Source organism: Neophocaena asiaeorientalis, unplaced genomic scaffold (genome assembly GCF_003031525.2).
Source record: "Neophocaena asiaeorientalis asiaeorientalis breed wild unplaced genomic scaffold, Neophocaena_asiaeorientalis_V1.1 scaffold1058, whole genome shotgun sequence".
NCBI classification, from domain to species: Eukaryota; Metazoa; Chordata; class Mammalia; order Artiodactyla; family Phocoenidae; genus Neophocaena; species Neophocaena asiaeorientalis.
The window spans coordinates 340991-356924 of record NW_020175496.1 but is presented as its reverse complement, the minus strand read 5'-3'; the positions used below and the strand labels follow the sequence as shown (position 1 = coordinate 356924).

Below are 15934 nucleotides of genomic sequence, written 5' to 3'. Positions count from 1 at the left end.
ATTTTAGGATTATTTGTTCTAGTTCTATGAAAAATGTCATGGTTATTTTGATAGGGATTGCATTAAATCTGCAGATTGCTTTGCGGTAGGATGGACATTTTAACAACATTAATTCTTCCAATCCATGAACACAGTATATCTTTCCATTTCTTTATATCATTTTCAGTTTCCTTCATCAGTGTTTTATAGTTTTCAGAGTATAGGTCTTTTACCTCCTTGGTTAAGTTTATTCCTAGGTATTTTATTCTTTTCAATGTAATTTTATATGGGATTGTCTTCTTGCTTTCTCTTTCTGATAGTTTATTATTAGTATATAAAAAGCAACAGATTTCTGAATATTAATCTTGTATCCTGAAATTTTACTGAATGCATTTATTAGCTCAAATAGTTTTTTTGATGGAGACTTTAGTTTTCTATCTGTAGTATCATGTCATTTGCAAATAGTGATAGTTTTACTTCTTCCCTTCCAATTTGGATGACTTTAGGTTTTTTTTTGTTGGCTGATTGCTGTGGCTAAGACTTCCAATGCTATGTTAAATAGAAGTGGTGAGAGTGGGCATCCACCTTATTCCTGAGATTAAGCAAGCATGTGCATATGTTCTTCATGAGCAGAGTCTCAGTTTGTTACAGCCCTCCTGTAAGTCCCACTGGTTTTCAAACCAGCTAAGAGAACTTGTCTTCCTGGTGTTGGACCCCAGGACTGGGGTGCCCAATATGTGATTCAAACCCCTCACTCCCCAGGGAGGATCTCCAAGCCCATGATATCCCTCTCTTCTGTGCCCCTAACTAGGGAGTCCCAACCTGATTGCTTCTCCTTCCTTCCTTTCTGACTCTGTGTGGATCTTTCTTTACAGTCTTGTGTCCAGTTTGTTTTCATTGAGAATTGCTCCACATGTAGATGTTTTTTTTAATATAAATTTATTTGTTTCTTTATTTCTGGCTGCATTGGGTCTTTGTTGCTGTGCGCGGGCTTTCTCTAGTTGTGGTGCATGGGCTTCTCATTTCAGTGGCTTCTCTTGTTGTGGAGCATGGGCTCTAGGCGTGTGGTCTTCAGTAGTTGTGGCACTCAGGCTCAGTAGTTGTGGCTCATGGGCTCTAGAGCGCAGGCTCAGTAGTTGTGGCGCATGGGCTTAGTTGCTCCATGGCATGTGGGATCTTCCTGGACCAGGGTTCAAACCCGTGTCCCCTGCATTGGCAGGCCCATTCTTAACCACTGCGCTACCAGGGAAGTCCCATGTAGATGTATTTTTGGTGTATTCATTGGGGGAGGTGAGCTCAGCATCCTCCTACTCCGCCACCTTGACCTTCTCCCAGTAAAAGCACTATATTTAGAGATAACAGACCTAAAAGAGCTAGAAGTTGTTGAATTTGGGGTGTATAAATGACAGATGAAGAATGATGGAATGGTTTTCATTACAAGCCTTTTGGTGCCATGTGACTTTTTTTAAACCACATGCATGTGTTACTTTGATAAAAATACTATGTTTATTACAAATTAAGAAAGTACATACTCATAGTATATTCGATAGATGCACTCAATGATGTGTTTTTGGTGATGTGGACAAAGACCTATATGCAAGATATCTACTGTTTTTAAAGTAAAACCCAAATGTTTGTAAGAATAGAGGACTGATAACAATTGATATCTAAATATTTAGCATTAGCAAAGCACTTATATAAATCCCAGAACTGTAGGACATGAAAAGAAATGAGATATTTCCTTGTATGCTGGTGGAAAAGACCTCCAATCAATACCATTCCATGAAAAAAGCAAAGTGCAAGAGAGTGTTCAAAGAATGCTCCCATCCATATATTATAGAAAATGTATATTGATAATATGTGCTTTTATATTCATAGAGGACTTCTGGAAATTTACTAAAGTAACTGTTAAACTGTGCCTCTAGGAAGTGGGGCTGAGTGGGGAGAGAGGGAGACATCATATTCTTTGTATGTCCTTTTTTTACTGTAAAGTGTTCACTATGTCACTGCACTTAATTTTTCAATGAAAAACTGCCGGTATGAACTTCCTAATCAATCCATTTGAGAAAAGTCTATGAGTGCCCATGTTTAGATACAGAATGGGAGGCTTGGAAGGTGGAGGATGGCCAACTCTATAAATATTCTCTTCACCTAGGACTTTTGAGTGTGAGCCCATGGTTCCTGGAAGAATCAGTGCCCTGGGCAGGGTGTCGAGGGGAGGTGGGCTACAGGGTATGTAATTCTTTCTCTGTTCCTTTGTTTCCAATATCTAGGGCTTGTTCTGAACAATTTGAATGCAAACATACCAATAAAAATCCTGACTATAATTACACGAATTTTGACAGCTTTGGCTGGTCTTTTCTTGCCGTGTTCCGGCTTATGACCCAAGATTCCTGGGAGAAGCTTTATCAACAGGTTATCTATTTATTCATTCTCTCTTTATTTCCCTCTCTCTCTCTCCCCCTCTCTTCCCTGCCCCTCTGCCTCCTTGCCTCCTCTCTCCCTTTCCATCACTTATCTATCTCTTCATCATTTATTTATAACCTACCATCTCTCCTTCACCTTTGTCATCTATTTCTTATCCTTAACAGTTGTACTGTTAAATTGTGTTTTAGAAATTCTATTAGAAACATCAAAAAAAAGACTATAAATGTGACATTTGGAAGAAGAGTACAAAAAAACTCCTCTTCCTAGAAATATCACCCCTCTCCAGATTCCCCACTGACAGAAGTTCCACCACTAGTGCTTCAGCTTTCATGCAGCATTGCTCTCTCTCTTGCCTTTTTAATTTAAAAAATGCAAATACCCTTGAGAAAGTCACAGTAAAGTCACTCTGACTTCTGTGTGAATGTACAGATGGCATTTCCTTGCTGAGAGATAGGGCATCAGGAGCTCTAGGTGATGGGGGAGGCAGTAGATGATGCTGCAGGTAGCTGAGCCAACCAGGGCTGGGGAGAGACCAATTGCTACAGTGTAATCTCCACTCGAGGTCAAGTCACCCCTCTGCGGAGGAAGGATTCAGACGCCAGCATGTGCTGTGTCCCTTGCAGACTTTGCGCACCTCAGGGCTCTACTCAGTCTTCTTCTTTGTGGTGGTCATCTTCCTGGGCTCTTTCTACTTGATTAACTTAACCCTGGCTGTTGTCACCATGGCTTACGAGGAACAGAACAAGAATGTAGCTGCTGAGACAGAAGCCAAGGAGAAGATGTTCCAGGAAGCCCAGCAGCTGTTAAAGGAGGAGAAGGAGGTAGGGGCACGTGGTGTGAGACAGTGGGGTCTGCTTGGGAGGACCCCAGAGGCTGTGGGGTCTGACACTCAAGGTTTCTGTATAAGGCCTAGTCTCAGTGCTTTCCTAACTGGTGCTTTTCTGAGAATTTTTAAGCCCTTTGCAGCTGGCTCTGCTACAGTCTCCCACTAAGATGTCCAGGCGCAGGGCTCTTGAGGAAGGGAACCCTTGGTTTTGATGATCTTTGACCTTCTGAAACCTGAGCCTTCAAAGATAGATCCCAAATTGCTGGCTAGAGGATAAAATGTATGTGTATGTAAATTAAGGCTCTGCTCCAGGCTTTCTTGTGGGAAGCTGGAGATGTTTGTGTCCAGGGACTTTGCTTGCGAGAGTTTGGAAAATCAGTCATGGTGGCTGTAGAGATAGCAGTCATGATCCTTTCTTATAATCCTTGTTATATTTACAGACCATTCTTATTGTTTCCGTGACATCTTTACATTTTTTCAGCTCTAAGATTCTAAGATTCGATTCTAAGATTTCAGAGCAGGGCCATGTTTTATGCTTTTTCTCATCCTCCACAGAGATTTGTCAGGAGGAAGCCCATCTTAAGTGCTTGATGTCTGCAGCATTAAGCGCAAACATTTACTGAATGCTTAGCACATACAGGGCACTGTGCTAAGGGTTAGTGACACAGAGGTATCTAAGAGTTAACCCTGCCTTCGAGGGCTGCAATCTTGTGGACAAACAGGACATGTTCCCCACATAAACAATGACAAAGCTAGCATATTACAGTTGGGCAATGAGGAATCAAAATGGTCCAGTGCTACCAGAAGAGAGGAGAGAATGCTTACTGAGGTCGAAGTCATTTACAGTGTTCTGTGGGGAGTGTGATCTGGTCATTAATTGCTTTTTTTCACTCTCTAAGGCTCTGGTTGCCATGGGTATTGACAGAAGTTCACTTAATTCCCTTGAAGCATCATCTTTTTCCCTGAAGAAGAGAAAGCTATTTGGTAATAAGAAAGGAAAATCCTTCTTTTTGAGAAAGTCTGGGAAAGACCAGGTTCCAGGATTAGATTCTGATGAAGATTCTTCAAAAAAGGCAAGTTTGGGCCAAGGGATTGATGATACTTTAGCACTCTTCAGGAGGACAGGTCAAGTTGTCAATCTAATTGAAAGGACTCATTCATTCACTCAGTCATTTATCCATTCATCCATTTGCACATACTTCCCTGCATCCATGTGTCTATTCAATTATCCATTTATTTACAGATGTCTATTTAAAATGTTGACAGTGTTTATTTGGCACTGGGGTAGGCACTGGGGATACGTGGGATATATAACACAGGCAGGTAATGGTGAAGGCACACTGACAAAGAGGCAGTTACTGTTCAGTGTGATGACCGACACGATGATCACTGAGGGAGAGCAGAGCAGGAGCATCGTCTTAGGGGCAATGTTTGTTCCCTGCAAGGCAAACCCTGAGACGTTAGAGTGCAAGTAGACTATTTGGGAAGTGATCTCAGGAAGCACTAAGAGGGGAGGGGAGAAGTGATACATGGAAGAGAAGGTGGCCAATTAATGTGCATTATTAAACCAGTTTAATCTCCCTGGAGTGAGGGCACTAGAGTATTTATACATCAGCTTTGGTCCATCATTGGTTCAAGACTTCTGTGGTCAGGAAACAATAATTTTTCTGTATTTCTGACGTGTTATGTGTTAGGGCAAAAGTGTTTGGGTTGCCAAAGGAAGCCTGAGGACATATGGATGGGGCCAACAATAGTGTCTGCTTCAGACAACCAACCCCAGACTTGGTGGGGGCTGGGAAAAGAGCAGTGGATCAGAAAAGAGTTCCCAGAGGAATCAGTGTGTAAGCTGAAAGGATGAATTAACCGGGTAAAAGGAAGAATGAAGCACTACACATAGAGAGAACAGCACACGCATAGGCCTGGAAACAAAGGAGAGCAGAACATGACCCAGTAGAAAATGTGCAAGTGTGTGTGCGCACGCGTGTGTGTGTGTGAGATGAGGTTGGGGGGGTGGCAAGAGGCTTTAGTGGTAAGATATGGACCATAATAAAAGGCCTTGAAGCCAAGCTAAGGAGTTCATTCTTTACACTGAGAGCAAGTGGTAAGCAGTATGGAAAGGTTTTAAGCAGAAGAGTGATATGAGTAGATTTACATTGTGGAAATCCTGGATGCATTGAAGAGAGGGGATTGGAGGAGTGCGAGACTGGAGGCAGCCAATTAAGAAGTTGTTGCAGTGATCCAAGTAAGAGGTGACAATGGCTTAAACTATGGTTAGGGCAGTGAGGATAAAGAGAGATGAACAGGTTACAGTGATCTGCAGAGGAAAGGATTTGGCAATTGACTAGATGTAGAGGGTGGGGTTTATGGCTTGGGTAGCTGACTTGTTGGTGGGTAATCTACTGAGATGGGCAAAGAGCATGTTCTGGGGGCGGGGAAGATAGCAAGCTAAGTTTTGCATGTGCCAATTTTGAGGTGCCTATGGGGCATTCAAGTCAGGCTATTGAGTAGGCAGCAGGATATGCAGAAAAGAAGCTACGGGAGGATGTACTGTAGAAAAAGAAAGCTTATTCTTATCATTTAAGGTGGGGGAATCTTTGAACATGTTTTAATTCTGGAGAAGAGAAGTCAAAAGAGAGGAAGATGTTGGTGATACAGGCCAGGGAATAATGGCTAGAGCCTCTTTACTGAGGTAGGGGGAGGATGAAGCAGGCAAGAGGTGGGTGTGTGTGCTTGAGCCCGGGGTGGGGAAAGGGAGTTCAAGGGCCTTTGTAGAAGTAGATGCACGGACCTCACCCACTGCTCTGAGCAGTTCTCTGATGGAGTGACAGGGCAAGATCTCATGATTTAGAGGCTTCTTTGCTGTCAGATCACAGCATATTCAAGAGACTGCATATATTTTTTAATATTTTTCAAGTTTTTCCTCATTTCACAAAGCAATAGACAAAGACCCAGACACCTAACATAAAGTGTCTTTTCCCTTTAGCTAGAATAGGAAATAGCTATAGAAAGACTACAGGCTCCCTTTAGAATAGCTTTTCAGAAAGGGATAGTTCCCTCTGGGGCCATGGTTGGTCAGAACTTTGGGGGAATAAGTAATTACGGATACCTGAGTTTTCTGGATAGCTGAAGGTTTATGTCCTTTAATCTCTAGATACTTTAGAGTTGTAGATAAGGTGAGAATCAATAAGCTCTTAGACATAGCCTGAGTGCTTGAAGTTTAGTATATGGATTTTGTGATATTGAATTTGACTGTTCTTTTTAGTTACTGACTATTTCAAAATCTATTTAGGCAGCCAGTCAAGGCACTTCACTATGTGGCCTCAATCCACCTTTCTAAATTTATACACCACTTCTGCCCCTCGCAAACATTGTTTCTAAATCGCACTTTTTATTGTTTTCATACCCTGAACCATTGCGCATTCGTTTTCGTAAAATATTTTTTGCTCTTTGTTGACAATGAATAAAACACAGAGAAAGAAATGTTTCTGTAGGTACAACTCTAGACTCTAGAAATGGGCATACGTAAGAAGTATGAACGTTCAAACCATATTTCTCTTATCTATTAAATGTGAATTAAGAAAACTGCACCTTTGGCATGCCATGAAGTTGAAGTGAGTTGAGCATCTTCGCTGCATGTGGCATTGAACCAGTTTGTCAAGTTTTGAGGAGAGGTCGCCCCTTCCCTTAGACAGTCCACCATGCCTTCTCTTATAGCCACACCTACTTGAACAAACCAAACGACTGTCCCAGAATCTGTCAGTGGACCACTGTGATGAGCACAGAGACCCCTTCCAAAGGCAGAGAGCGCTGAGCGCTGTGAGCATCCTCACCATCACCGTGCACGGTAAGTTCTGTTCCAAGACCAAGGGGGAGCCTAACTTCAAGGATGCCCTTCCCTTCTCCCTCTCTCCAGCCCCCCAGAAGCCCTTTGCAACCCACTGTACTTCCTGCAGAGTGACTCCCCATGCTTCTTTGGAGCATGTGAGCAAAATGGTTTGGAAGAAGCAGGCCTTCCTTTTGGGCCCACCCTGAGCTGCCACTTGGGTAGTGGTGGGACCAAGCGCACCAACGGGACTTCTCGTTCAGGCCAGGCAGTCACAGGAAGTTTCAGTGAAAATGATAGCCAGCCAAAGAAGAGAAGACATAGAAGTTTCCAGGAGGTTACAGTTGTCATTGAAGTTAGAATAGGGATCTGACACGAATAATAGAAGACTTGCGTATGCAGGCTGGAACCATCTGATGGACCTGATTAACAGGAGGCAACAGGGACCAAACTGAGGGGTTCGTGTTCAAGGGCAGGACTCAAGTCCCAGCAAGAATGGGATCAAATGGGTTCTTAGCACTTTTGAGCCTATTGCATCATCTCATGAGGCCTTGAAATTGTGTGGAAATCAGGGTGCAGCAGCTTTCTGGTCTGATTTCAACCAACTGATAGCATGCCTTTTGTTTCAGTGCTTATAGATGTCCCTGCTTGAACATCTCCCCTTCCCCTGAGCCCTGGTAGCTTCCTGTGCTCTGGTACAGCCGTCACCATGGTCTTCCTTGAGTGAACATAACTTGGGCTTGTGTCTTTCTCTCTCATGGGTTCATAGCCAGTCAGTGTTGACTTCCCCATCTGTATCTCCCACAGTGTGGCCCTGCTCCCAGATTCTCAATATAAGTATAAAGACTTGATTGAAGTGCTTGACTATACCACACGGAAGTTGAGTGTGGGAAACCTTCCTAGCTATGCGTCAGTACCTTTCTTGACTGATCATGTTGTAGCACAGGAGATGCTAGGGAAGAGGGAGGAAGGAATGCACCCAGGCAAAGAACAGCCAGACTGGCTCAGACCTAACTCCTCAAGTGCTCTTTCAATTCTCCTTCTCCAGAACAAGAAAAATCACAGGAACCTTGCCTCCCATGTGGGGAAAACCTGGCATCCAAATACCTCGTGTGGGACTGTAGCCCCCGGTGGCTGTGCATTAAGAAGGCCCTGAGAACCATGATGACTGACCCCTTTACTGAGCTGGCCATCACCATCTGCATCATAATCAACACTCTCTTCTTGGCCATGGAGCATTACAAAATGGACCAGAGTTTTGAGAACATGTTGTACACAGGGAATTTGGTAACTCTAGGCTTTTTAAAATATAAAACATATTTCAAACTTTGAATTATAACTCTTTCAAAGTCTAAACATTTTGTGAGTGGCCTAACCTAACGTAGGTCTTTGGTCCTCCTAGGTGGAGTAGAGGGAAAAGGTGACCGTTAGGATTTTATTTTTACCCATTTCAGTAATTTTCCATGGGCCCCTGTTTGCTCTCTAGTACGTTGAGGTGTTTCTTTAGTCATCTAATGGATGACTAAAGGGTCATTCAGTGGTAAGACAGAAGCAAGGAGACATCTTAAACGGTCAACTATTTTGGATAATCAAGAAAACATTAACCACATCCAGAGATCCATGGTAATGAGTACCATGGTCCCCAGTGATATTGATGACATCATTTGTCACAAAACAGTGTGACTGCCATTACTAAGTGTTATTTTCCCTGGAAAGGTGAGTCAGAGCGTGGAAGCTGTAGGAGGTTCTTTCCTAGGAGTAGGTGTGAGAGGCTTGTGGGGTGGGGTGGGTGTGGGGTTCCAGACTTGAGCTTGTTTCAGTGTGTTTGTTATTGGATGAAGCTACTCTCAGTTAAATTTGGAACATTAAGATAGGGGAGCAGATTTTTCAAGAACTGTTCACTTTAATTCATAGCTCCTGCAGAAGGCCCAAGGGAAAATTAGTTTCCCAAATATCAGAAATAATAAGTAAGTACCTAGTGAATGTTCTACCCTAATTTGCTAATGAGTTAATTAGCTAAAAATCTTACCAGAATGTCTAGCCTTTTCTTCTTACAGTTTTATGTTATTTTTCTAATTTAAAAAGCAATGTATGTTTTTTTAAATTTTAAAAATAAGTAACAATACAAAGAAGGGAAATACAAAGAAGAAACTCATTTCCTATGGTCTTAGTAGCAAAGATGATCATTTTTAGCATTGCAGAGTATTTCCAGGCAGTATGTATGTATGTAGGTATTTTTAAATTTTCCTTTTTTTTTACTTTGACAAGAACCCACAGTACGTATTGAATCAGGAGTTGGTCCACAGAGCTGCTTCCATGCATCAGGTTTAGGATGGTGTAGAACTGTAGACAGGTGCCTGTTACCCTTGGTTCCACATCGCATGCAGGAAGAGTAGGGAACTGCAGTATAAGAGCAGGTGGATCTCCTTACAGACAGTCTGCATTTAAGTTCCTTTTCCCATACCGCCTTTGTGAAGAAGTGCCCTGTGGGTGTGCATAGGTCAGATTAGATTCCATGTTGCACAATAAAGCTAACACACACAATACCTTCTAACAGGCTGGCATCTTCTGGGCTCCAGGCCAGGGTGTTTAGCTCTCTCCTGTTGAGGTGTCCCAGAATGGCCCGACGGTTTAGTTTCACTTGGAGGCAGAATGCTGTGCCCTCAGGGCCACAGTCCCTACCTCGACAGAGTTAGCAGGACCCATCTTTCAGCATCTCCTGGTAGATGGAGTTATTGGATAAATTCCAGAGAATACTCAAAGAACCCAGAGTCATCCCCTTGGACAGGGCTTCTCAGTTGCAAAGGTGGTCTGTCCATCACTTCATCTGCTGGTCCAACTGTGGGAAATAGCCAAAGCCCGCCTCTCACATTTCCCACTGACCAGGTATCCTGGGTGCTGAGGTGAAGTTACATTTTACAGTTGGAAGCTGGCAAATTAAGTGACATTCTTCTTCACTCTCTCCAGAGGCAAAAAGAACACAGGGACATTGTTGGTGTCTGAGAACACAGGCAGCAGCTGGACCCTGGATCCTGAAAATGGAAGAGAAACATGCAGAGCTGGTTTTGTAGCCTGTGCATCTATTCCATGTGCCCCATTCCCTAGACATGCAAAAAAAGGGGCAGCCACCTCACCTCTTGTGCCCTCGTGATGGTGGTGCAGGGAGGCCTTGGAGCCCTGAGCTTGAAAGAACACATTCAGACCTCTCCTGTCTGATGGATGGACCAGGATTAAGCTGGCCTGTGGAGTTCTCTGTGGACTAGACTTAGAAATGGACTCTCTAGGCTTCAGAATTGCTTGAATCAAGCGAGTACATTGAGCTCCCAAGAAGTCATAACTAGCAATTGAATTGGATTGCAAAACCAATGGTCCCAAAGCATCTAGGGACGCTGTTGGGCTCAGACACCTAAAGCCTGAAGGAGACAGGAGGAGGAAGAGTGGGTCAAAAGGGGATGGAGATTAGTCCAGCACAATTAACCGGAATGCGCAACACTGCCTGCTTTTAGGCGCTGGTTATGGCACTGGGCAGGAACAGGCAGCAATGTTTAAAGGGAGAAGATAGGTATAAACTTTGATTTTTCTTTGCCACATTGATTTCTTTTTATTTGTCTATTCTGTGTTTATTTATGCCTATCCTTTTATTTTAACTTGTGTCTTTTTATCTTAGGGATGGATTTTATAAATAGTAAGTCATTGAATTATTTATAAAAATAGATCACGTTGTACTTTTTAATAAGGAAATTTAATCATTTAGGGGTTGTTTTTGCTGTTTCCAGAACTAAAGAGGAGAGTCTTATAACACAGCGGCCCCCAACCTTTTTTTTTTTTTAAGATGTTGGAGATAGGAGTTTATTAATTAATTAATTTATTTTTGCTGTGTTGGGTCTTCGTTTCTGTGCGAGGGCTTTCACTAGTTGTGGCAAGCGGGGGCCACTCTTCATCGCAATGCACGGGCCTCTCACTATCGCGGCCTCTCTTGTTGTGGAGCACAGGCTCCAGACGTGCAGGCTCAGTAGTTGTGGCTCACGGGCCTCGTTGCTCCGCGGCATGTGGGATCCTCCCAGACCAGGACTCGAACCCGTGTTCCCTGCATTAGCAGGCAGATTCTCAACCACTGTGCCACCAGGGAAGCCCCAGCGGTCCCCAACCTTTTTGGCACCAGGGACCGGTTTCGTGGAAGACAGGTTTTCCACAGACTGTGGAGCGGAGAGATGGTTCAGGTGGTAGTGCGAGCGATGGGGAGCGGTAGATGAAGCTTCGCTCGCTCGCCTGCCGCTCACCTCCTGCCTGGTTCCTAACAGGCCACAGACCAGTACTGGTCTGCGGCCCGGAGGTTGGGGACCTCTGTTAATACGGACATTTTAGGGGCTTCCCTGGTGGTGCAGTGGTTGAGAGTCCGCCTGCCGATGCATGCTGTTGGGCTCAGACACCTAAAGCCTGAAGGAGACAGGAGGAGGAAGAGTGGGTCAAAAGGGGATGGAGATTAGTCCAGCACAATTAACCGGAATGCGCAACACTGCCTGCTTTTAGGCGCTGGTTATGGCACTGGGCAGGAACAGGCAGCAATGTTTAAAGGGAGAAGATAGGTATAAACTTTGATTTTTCTTTGCCACCCTTGATTTCTTTTTATTTGTCTATTCTGTGTTTATTTATGCCTATCCTTTTATTTTAACTTGTGTCTTTTTATCTTAGGGATGGATTTTATAAATAGTAAGTCATTGAATTATTTATAAAAATAGATCACGTTGTACTTTTTAATAAGGAAATTTAATCATTTAGGGGTTGTTTTTGCTGTTTCCAGAACTAAAGAGGAGAGTCTTATAACACAGCGGCCCCCAACCTTTTTTTTTTTTTTAAGATGTTGGAGATAGGAGTTTATTAATTAATTAATTTATTTTTGCTGTGTTGGGTCTTCGTTTCTGTGCGAGGGCTTTCACTAGTTGTGGCAAGCGGGGGCCACTCTTCATCGCAATGCACGGGCCTCTCACTATCGCGGCCTCTCTTGTTGTGGAGCACAGGCTCCAGACGTGCAGGCTCAGTAGTTGTGGCTCACGGGCCTCGTTGCTCCGCGGCATGTGGGATCCTCCCAGACCAGGACTCGAACCCGTGTTCCCTGCATTAGCAGGCAGATTCTCAACCACTGTGCCACCAGGGAAGCCCCAGCGGTCCCCAACCTTTTTGGCACCAGGGACCGGTTTCGTGGAAGACAGGTTTTCCACAGACTGTGGAGCGGAGAGATGGTTCAGGTGGTAGTGCGAGCGATGGGGAGCGGTAGATGAAGCTTCGCTCGCTCGCCTGCCGCTCACCTCCTGCCTGGTTCCTAACAGGCCACAGACCAGTACTGGTCTGCGGCCCGGAGGTTGGGGACCTCTGTTAATACGGACATTTTAGGGGCTTCCCTGGTGGTGCAGTGGTTGAGAGTCCGCCTGCCGATGCAGGGGACACGGGTTCGTGCCCCGGTCCGGGAAGATCCCACATGCCGCAGAGCGGCTGGACCCGTGAGCCATGGCCACTGAGCCTGCGCGTCCGGAGCCTGTGCTCTGCAGTGGGAGAGGCCACAACAGTGAGAGGCCCGCGAACCGCAAAAAACAAAACAAAACAAAACAACAACAACAACAACAAAAAGGACATTTTAAAAGACTTTAACCATTTTCATTTTACTGTATTATTTTCATACTCTTGTTTTTCTCATTTCTATTTAATGTGTGTGTGTGTGTGATAGAGAAAGTGCTATTTGCTGTGAAGGAATGCTTTGCTTTATCTTCTGCAAAGAATAGAAGATAGATTTAGTTTTGAGTTTGGCTACTAGGCTACATTTTGCAAATTTCTTAAGCCTGTATTATCTAATTGTTAAAGACAGAGAATTATTTTCCCCTCGGAAAAGACATAGTTTAGTGCTTTTTAAGCTCTTGCCCCTCCTTTTAATTCTTTGATATTTTGTTCTGGAATGATGCACCCTGCATTCTAGTGAGTCTTTAGGATTATATTCTGACTCACTAATCTTCCTTTCAACCATAACCAATCTAGGGTTTATCCTCTATATCAGGTTGCTCAAAGACATTTTTCTGTGCCTGGTAGTATTTTTCAGTTCTCTGCTCTGGGCCCTTTTAATTTTTTTTTTTTTTTTTTTTTCTGATCAAGGTGTTGAGATTGAATGGTTAGGTGAACTCCTCCTGCATTCTGGTTTATGAACGATATTTATCTTTAGTTTTCAGAGCTGTTGTGTACTCCCCCCACTTCGGAGTTATGAATATCTTAAAGAGAATTCAGAGGAGGAATTGCTTGACACTTCCTATTACTCTGCCATCTACCAAGAAGTCAATTTTGCTTTATTTTTTAACAGAATGGAAAATGATATTTATTCTCCATCCTGATGTCTCTTAGCTTGGTGACACTGGAGTGGAGGCCATGGAGGAGGGCAGAGAGAGGGGCAAAGGTAGAGTGAGGTTCACACTACAGTGGTAAATGTTTTCTTTTTTTGTGGATTGCAGGGCATATTGTATCAAGCATGAAAATACATTTTAGTTCTTTGTAACCTCTGTAATTCCCTTGGACCATTCTTAAAAGTGTATCTCCAAGAAGAGGTAGCTTCCTTTTCTCATTTTTCTTTGTCTCGCTGTAGGTTTTCACTGGCATTTTCATGGCTGAAATGTGCCTAAAAATCATTGCGCTGGATCCCTACCACTACTTTCGTGGAGGCTGGAACATTTTTGACAGCATTGTTGCTCTTCTGAGTTTTGCAGAGGTGATAATAAACAGTATGTGTCCAGGAAAACAAAGTTGTATGTCACTTCGTTCCTTAAGAGTGGTAAGGCACTTTCTTTCCTTCTTTTTTTTTTGAAGGGGCTGTCAGGATGATAATCCAATTTAACCAGCTCTTTATTTATTTATTTGGTTGCACCGGGTCTTAGCTGTGGCAGACGGGCTCCTTAGTTGCAGCAGGCAGGCTCCTTAGTTGTGGCATGTATGTGGGATCTAGTTCCCTGACCAGGGATCGAACCTGGGCCCCCTGCATTGGGAGCGCAGAGTCTTATCCACTGCTCCACCAGGGAAGCCCTATACTGAATAACTTATCTGACAGAATTGAAGAGTCTTGAGTGAGTTCAGTAGCTAGTTTGGATTAAACTTTACCATCTTACCTTAACCTGAGAACCAAAACTGCACTCCTCCTCCCACCCAGGTCTTTAATACCTTTGTGAGTCCCAAGGCGTCTTCTCTCAGGTGAACCCCTACTTTCCTCCGTCTCCCTCCACAAGATGATCCTTCAGGCAACCAGATGCAAAATTGTGTCTTCTGGTATCAGGACTCTGCTCCTTGCTTCGTGTACAACCCCTCCAATGATCTCTTCCCCCACAGAGCTCTGAGCCAGGCATCCTCACAGCTGGGCTCACCAAGTGGGTGTAGACTACATAGCCCAGGACGGGGGTCGGGTGCTGCCTGCAGGTGTTATCTCACAGGGTCCCTCCTCATTGCTGCCAGTACCACATTCCTTTTCTGTAGTCTTTGCCCTCCATTCACGAACCATTGGAGGCATCCTGGCACCCTTTGCCAAGCATCTGATATGTACATGAGGGAAGGTTCAAAGGTGAGGAAAACACTGCCTACAAGGAGTTTGCAGTCTAGGGAAAATACAAGACAGGCCCAGAAATGACCATGAGGTAAAGTGGAGTGTGACAGACCCCACAAGAGGTATGGACAGAAATCACAGAGAAATCACATGTGGGAGGGTAATAGGGAAACCACAAAAGGTGACCTCTTGTCCACTTTCAGAGATTTACTTTTCTTTTTGGCATGGATAGGATTTCTAAGCCTGTAGAATCAGACATTTGATTCAGTTACTTAAGCATACATTTTATACTTGGCATATGTTAGAAAATCACACTGCTTAAAGTCAGGCGTTATTAGGCTGCTCCCTAAAGTTTTATTGGTGCTTGGGTGAGCAAAATTACATTTGCTTTACTATTGTTTAGGCTTATTACAGCCATGCTATGAGGCAAGGAGCTCTGTGGCATTGCCTGTGGATAAGAACAGAACCACAGTTTCTCCCTGAGATGCCCTCAGCTCCCCTCTAAGTAGACAGTTGTGGTCCTTCTCTTGTGATATAAGTCTTACTGATCTGCAGTATCGCCCAACCCCCCAAATAGTTGATACTTAACAGGATTGTACTTTGGAGTGAAACCACTGGTTTACATTGAAAGTTAATATAAGAAATAATCTATGAAACTAGTTGCTGTGTTTTTTCTAAGGTTATTGTCTCCTATAAGGTCTGTAAGTTTCCATGGAGAAAATTTCTCGTGGAAAAAGAGAGTGTGTCTTGACTGGCTGATTGCCTTTTCTCTCCTAGGTACAAAACATCATGTTACTCTTGTCATCCTTATGACGTTTAGATTCAAACTTGTGACCTCAAATATATAATACAGGAGTTAGCAAACTTTATCTGTAAAAGGCCAGATGGTAAATATTTTCAGCCTTACAGGCCACATGGTTTCTGTCGAAACCACTCAGCTTTGCTATCGTAGTACAAAAGTAGCTGTAGACAGTAGAGAACGCATGTGTGTGGCTGTGTTCCGATAAAACTTTATTTATGGACATGGAAATTTGAACTTCATGCAATTTTCATGTGTAATGAAATATTTTAAAAAATTATTTCCAACCATTTAAAGATATAAAAAAACATTCTTACCTCTCAGGCCATATAAAAGCAGGCAATGGGATGGATTTGGCCCTGGGGCCAAAGTTTTTGACCCTTGGTATATTATATAGGGTTCCAATACATTCATTATATTTAATAAGCATGTATGCTCAATTCCACCATCATGATCCCAAAGTCTTTATCATTTAAAATCTTAGACCAAAATATTCCATTTTTAAAACAAAAA

At 43.4% G+C, this 15934-nt stretch overlaps 1 protein-coding gene across 3 annotated transcripts in view; it reads left to right on the top strand.

Moving 5' to 3' along the window:
- SCN11A (sodium voltage-gated channel alpha subunit 11) overlaps nucleotides 1-15934 on the top strand; it is a 71910-nt gene that overhangs the window by 19951 nt on the left and 36025 nt on the right. For all 3 annotated transcript variants that reach the window (XM_024768951.1, XM_024768949.1, XM_024768950.1), the window contains 6 exons: nucleotides 2253-2394; nucleotides 3030-3227; nucleotides 4132-4305; nucleotides 6947-7076; nucleotides 8104-8342; nucleotides 13678-13863. In XM_024768951.1, the coding sequence (XP_024624719.1) occupies nucleotides 2253-2394; nucleotides 3030-3227; nucleotides 4132-4305; nucleotides 6947-7076; nucleotides 8104-8342; nucleotides 13678-13863 (1069 nt within the window). The remainder of the gene's footprint in view (nucleotides 1-2252; nucleotides 2395-3029; nucleotides 3228-4131; nucleotides 4306-6946; nucleotides 7077-8103; nucleotides 8343-13677; nucleotides 13864-15934) is intronic.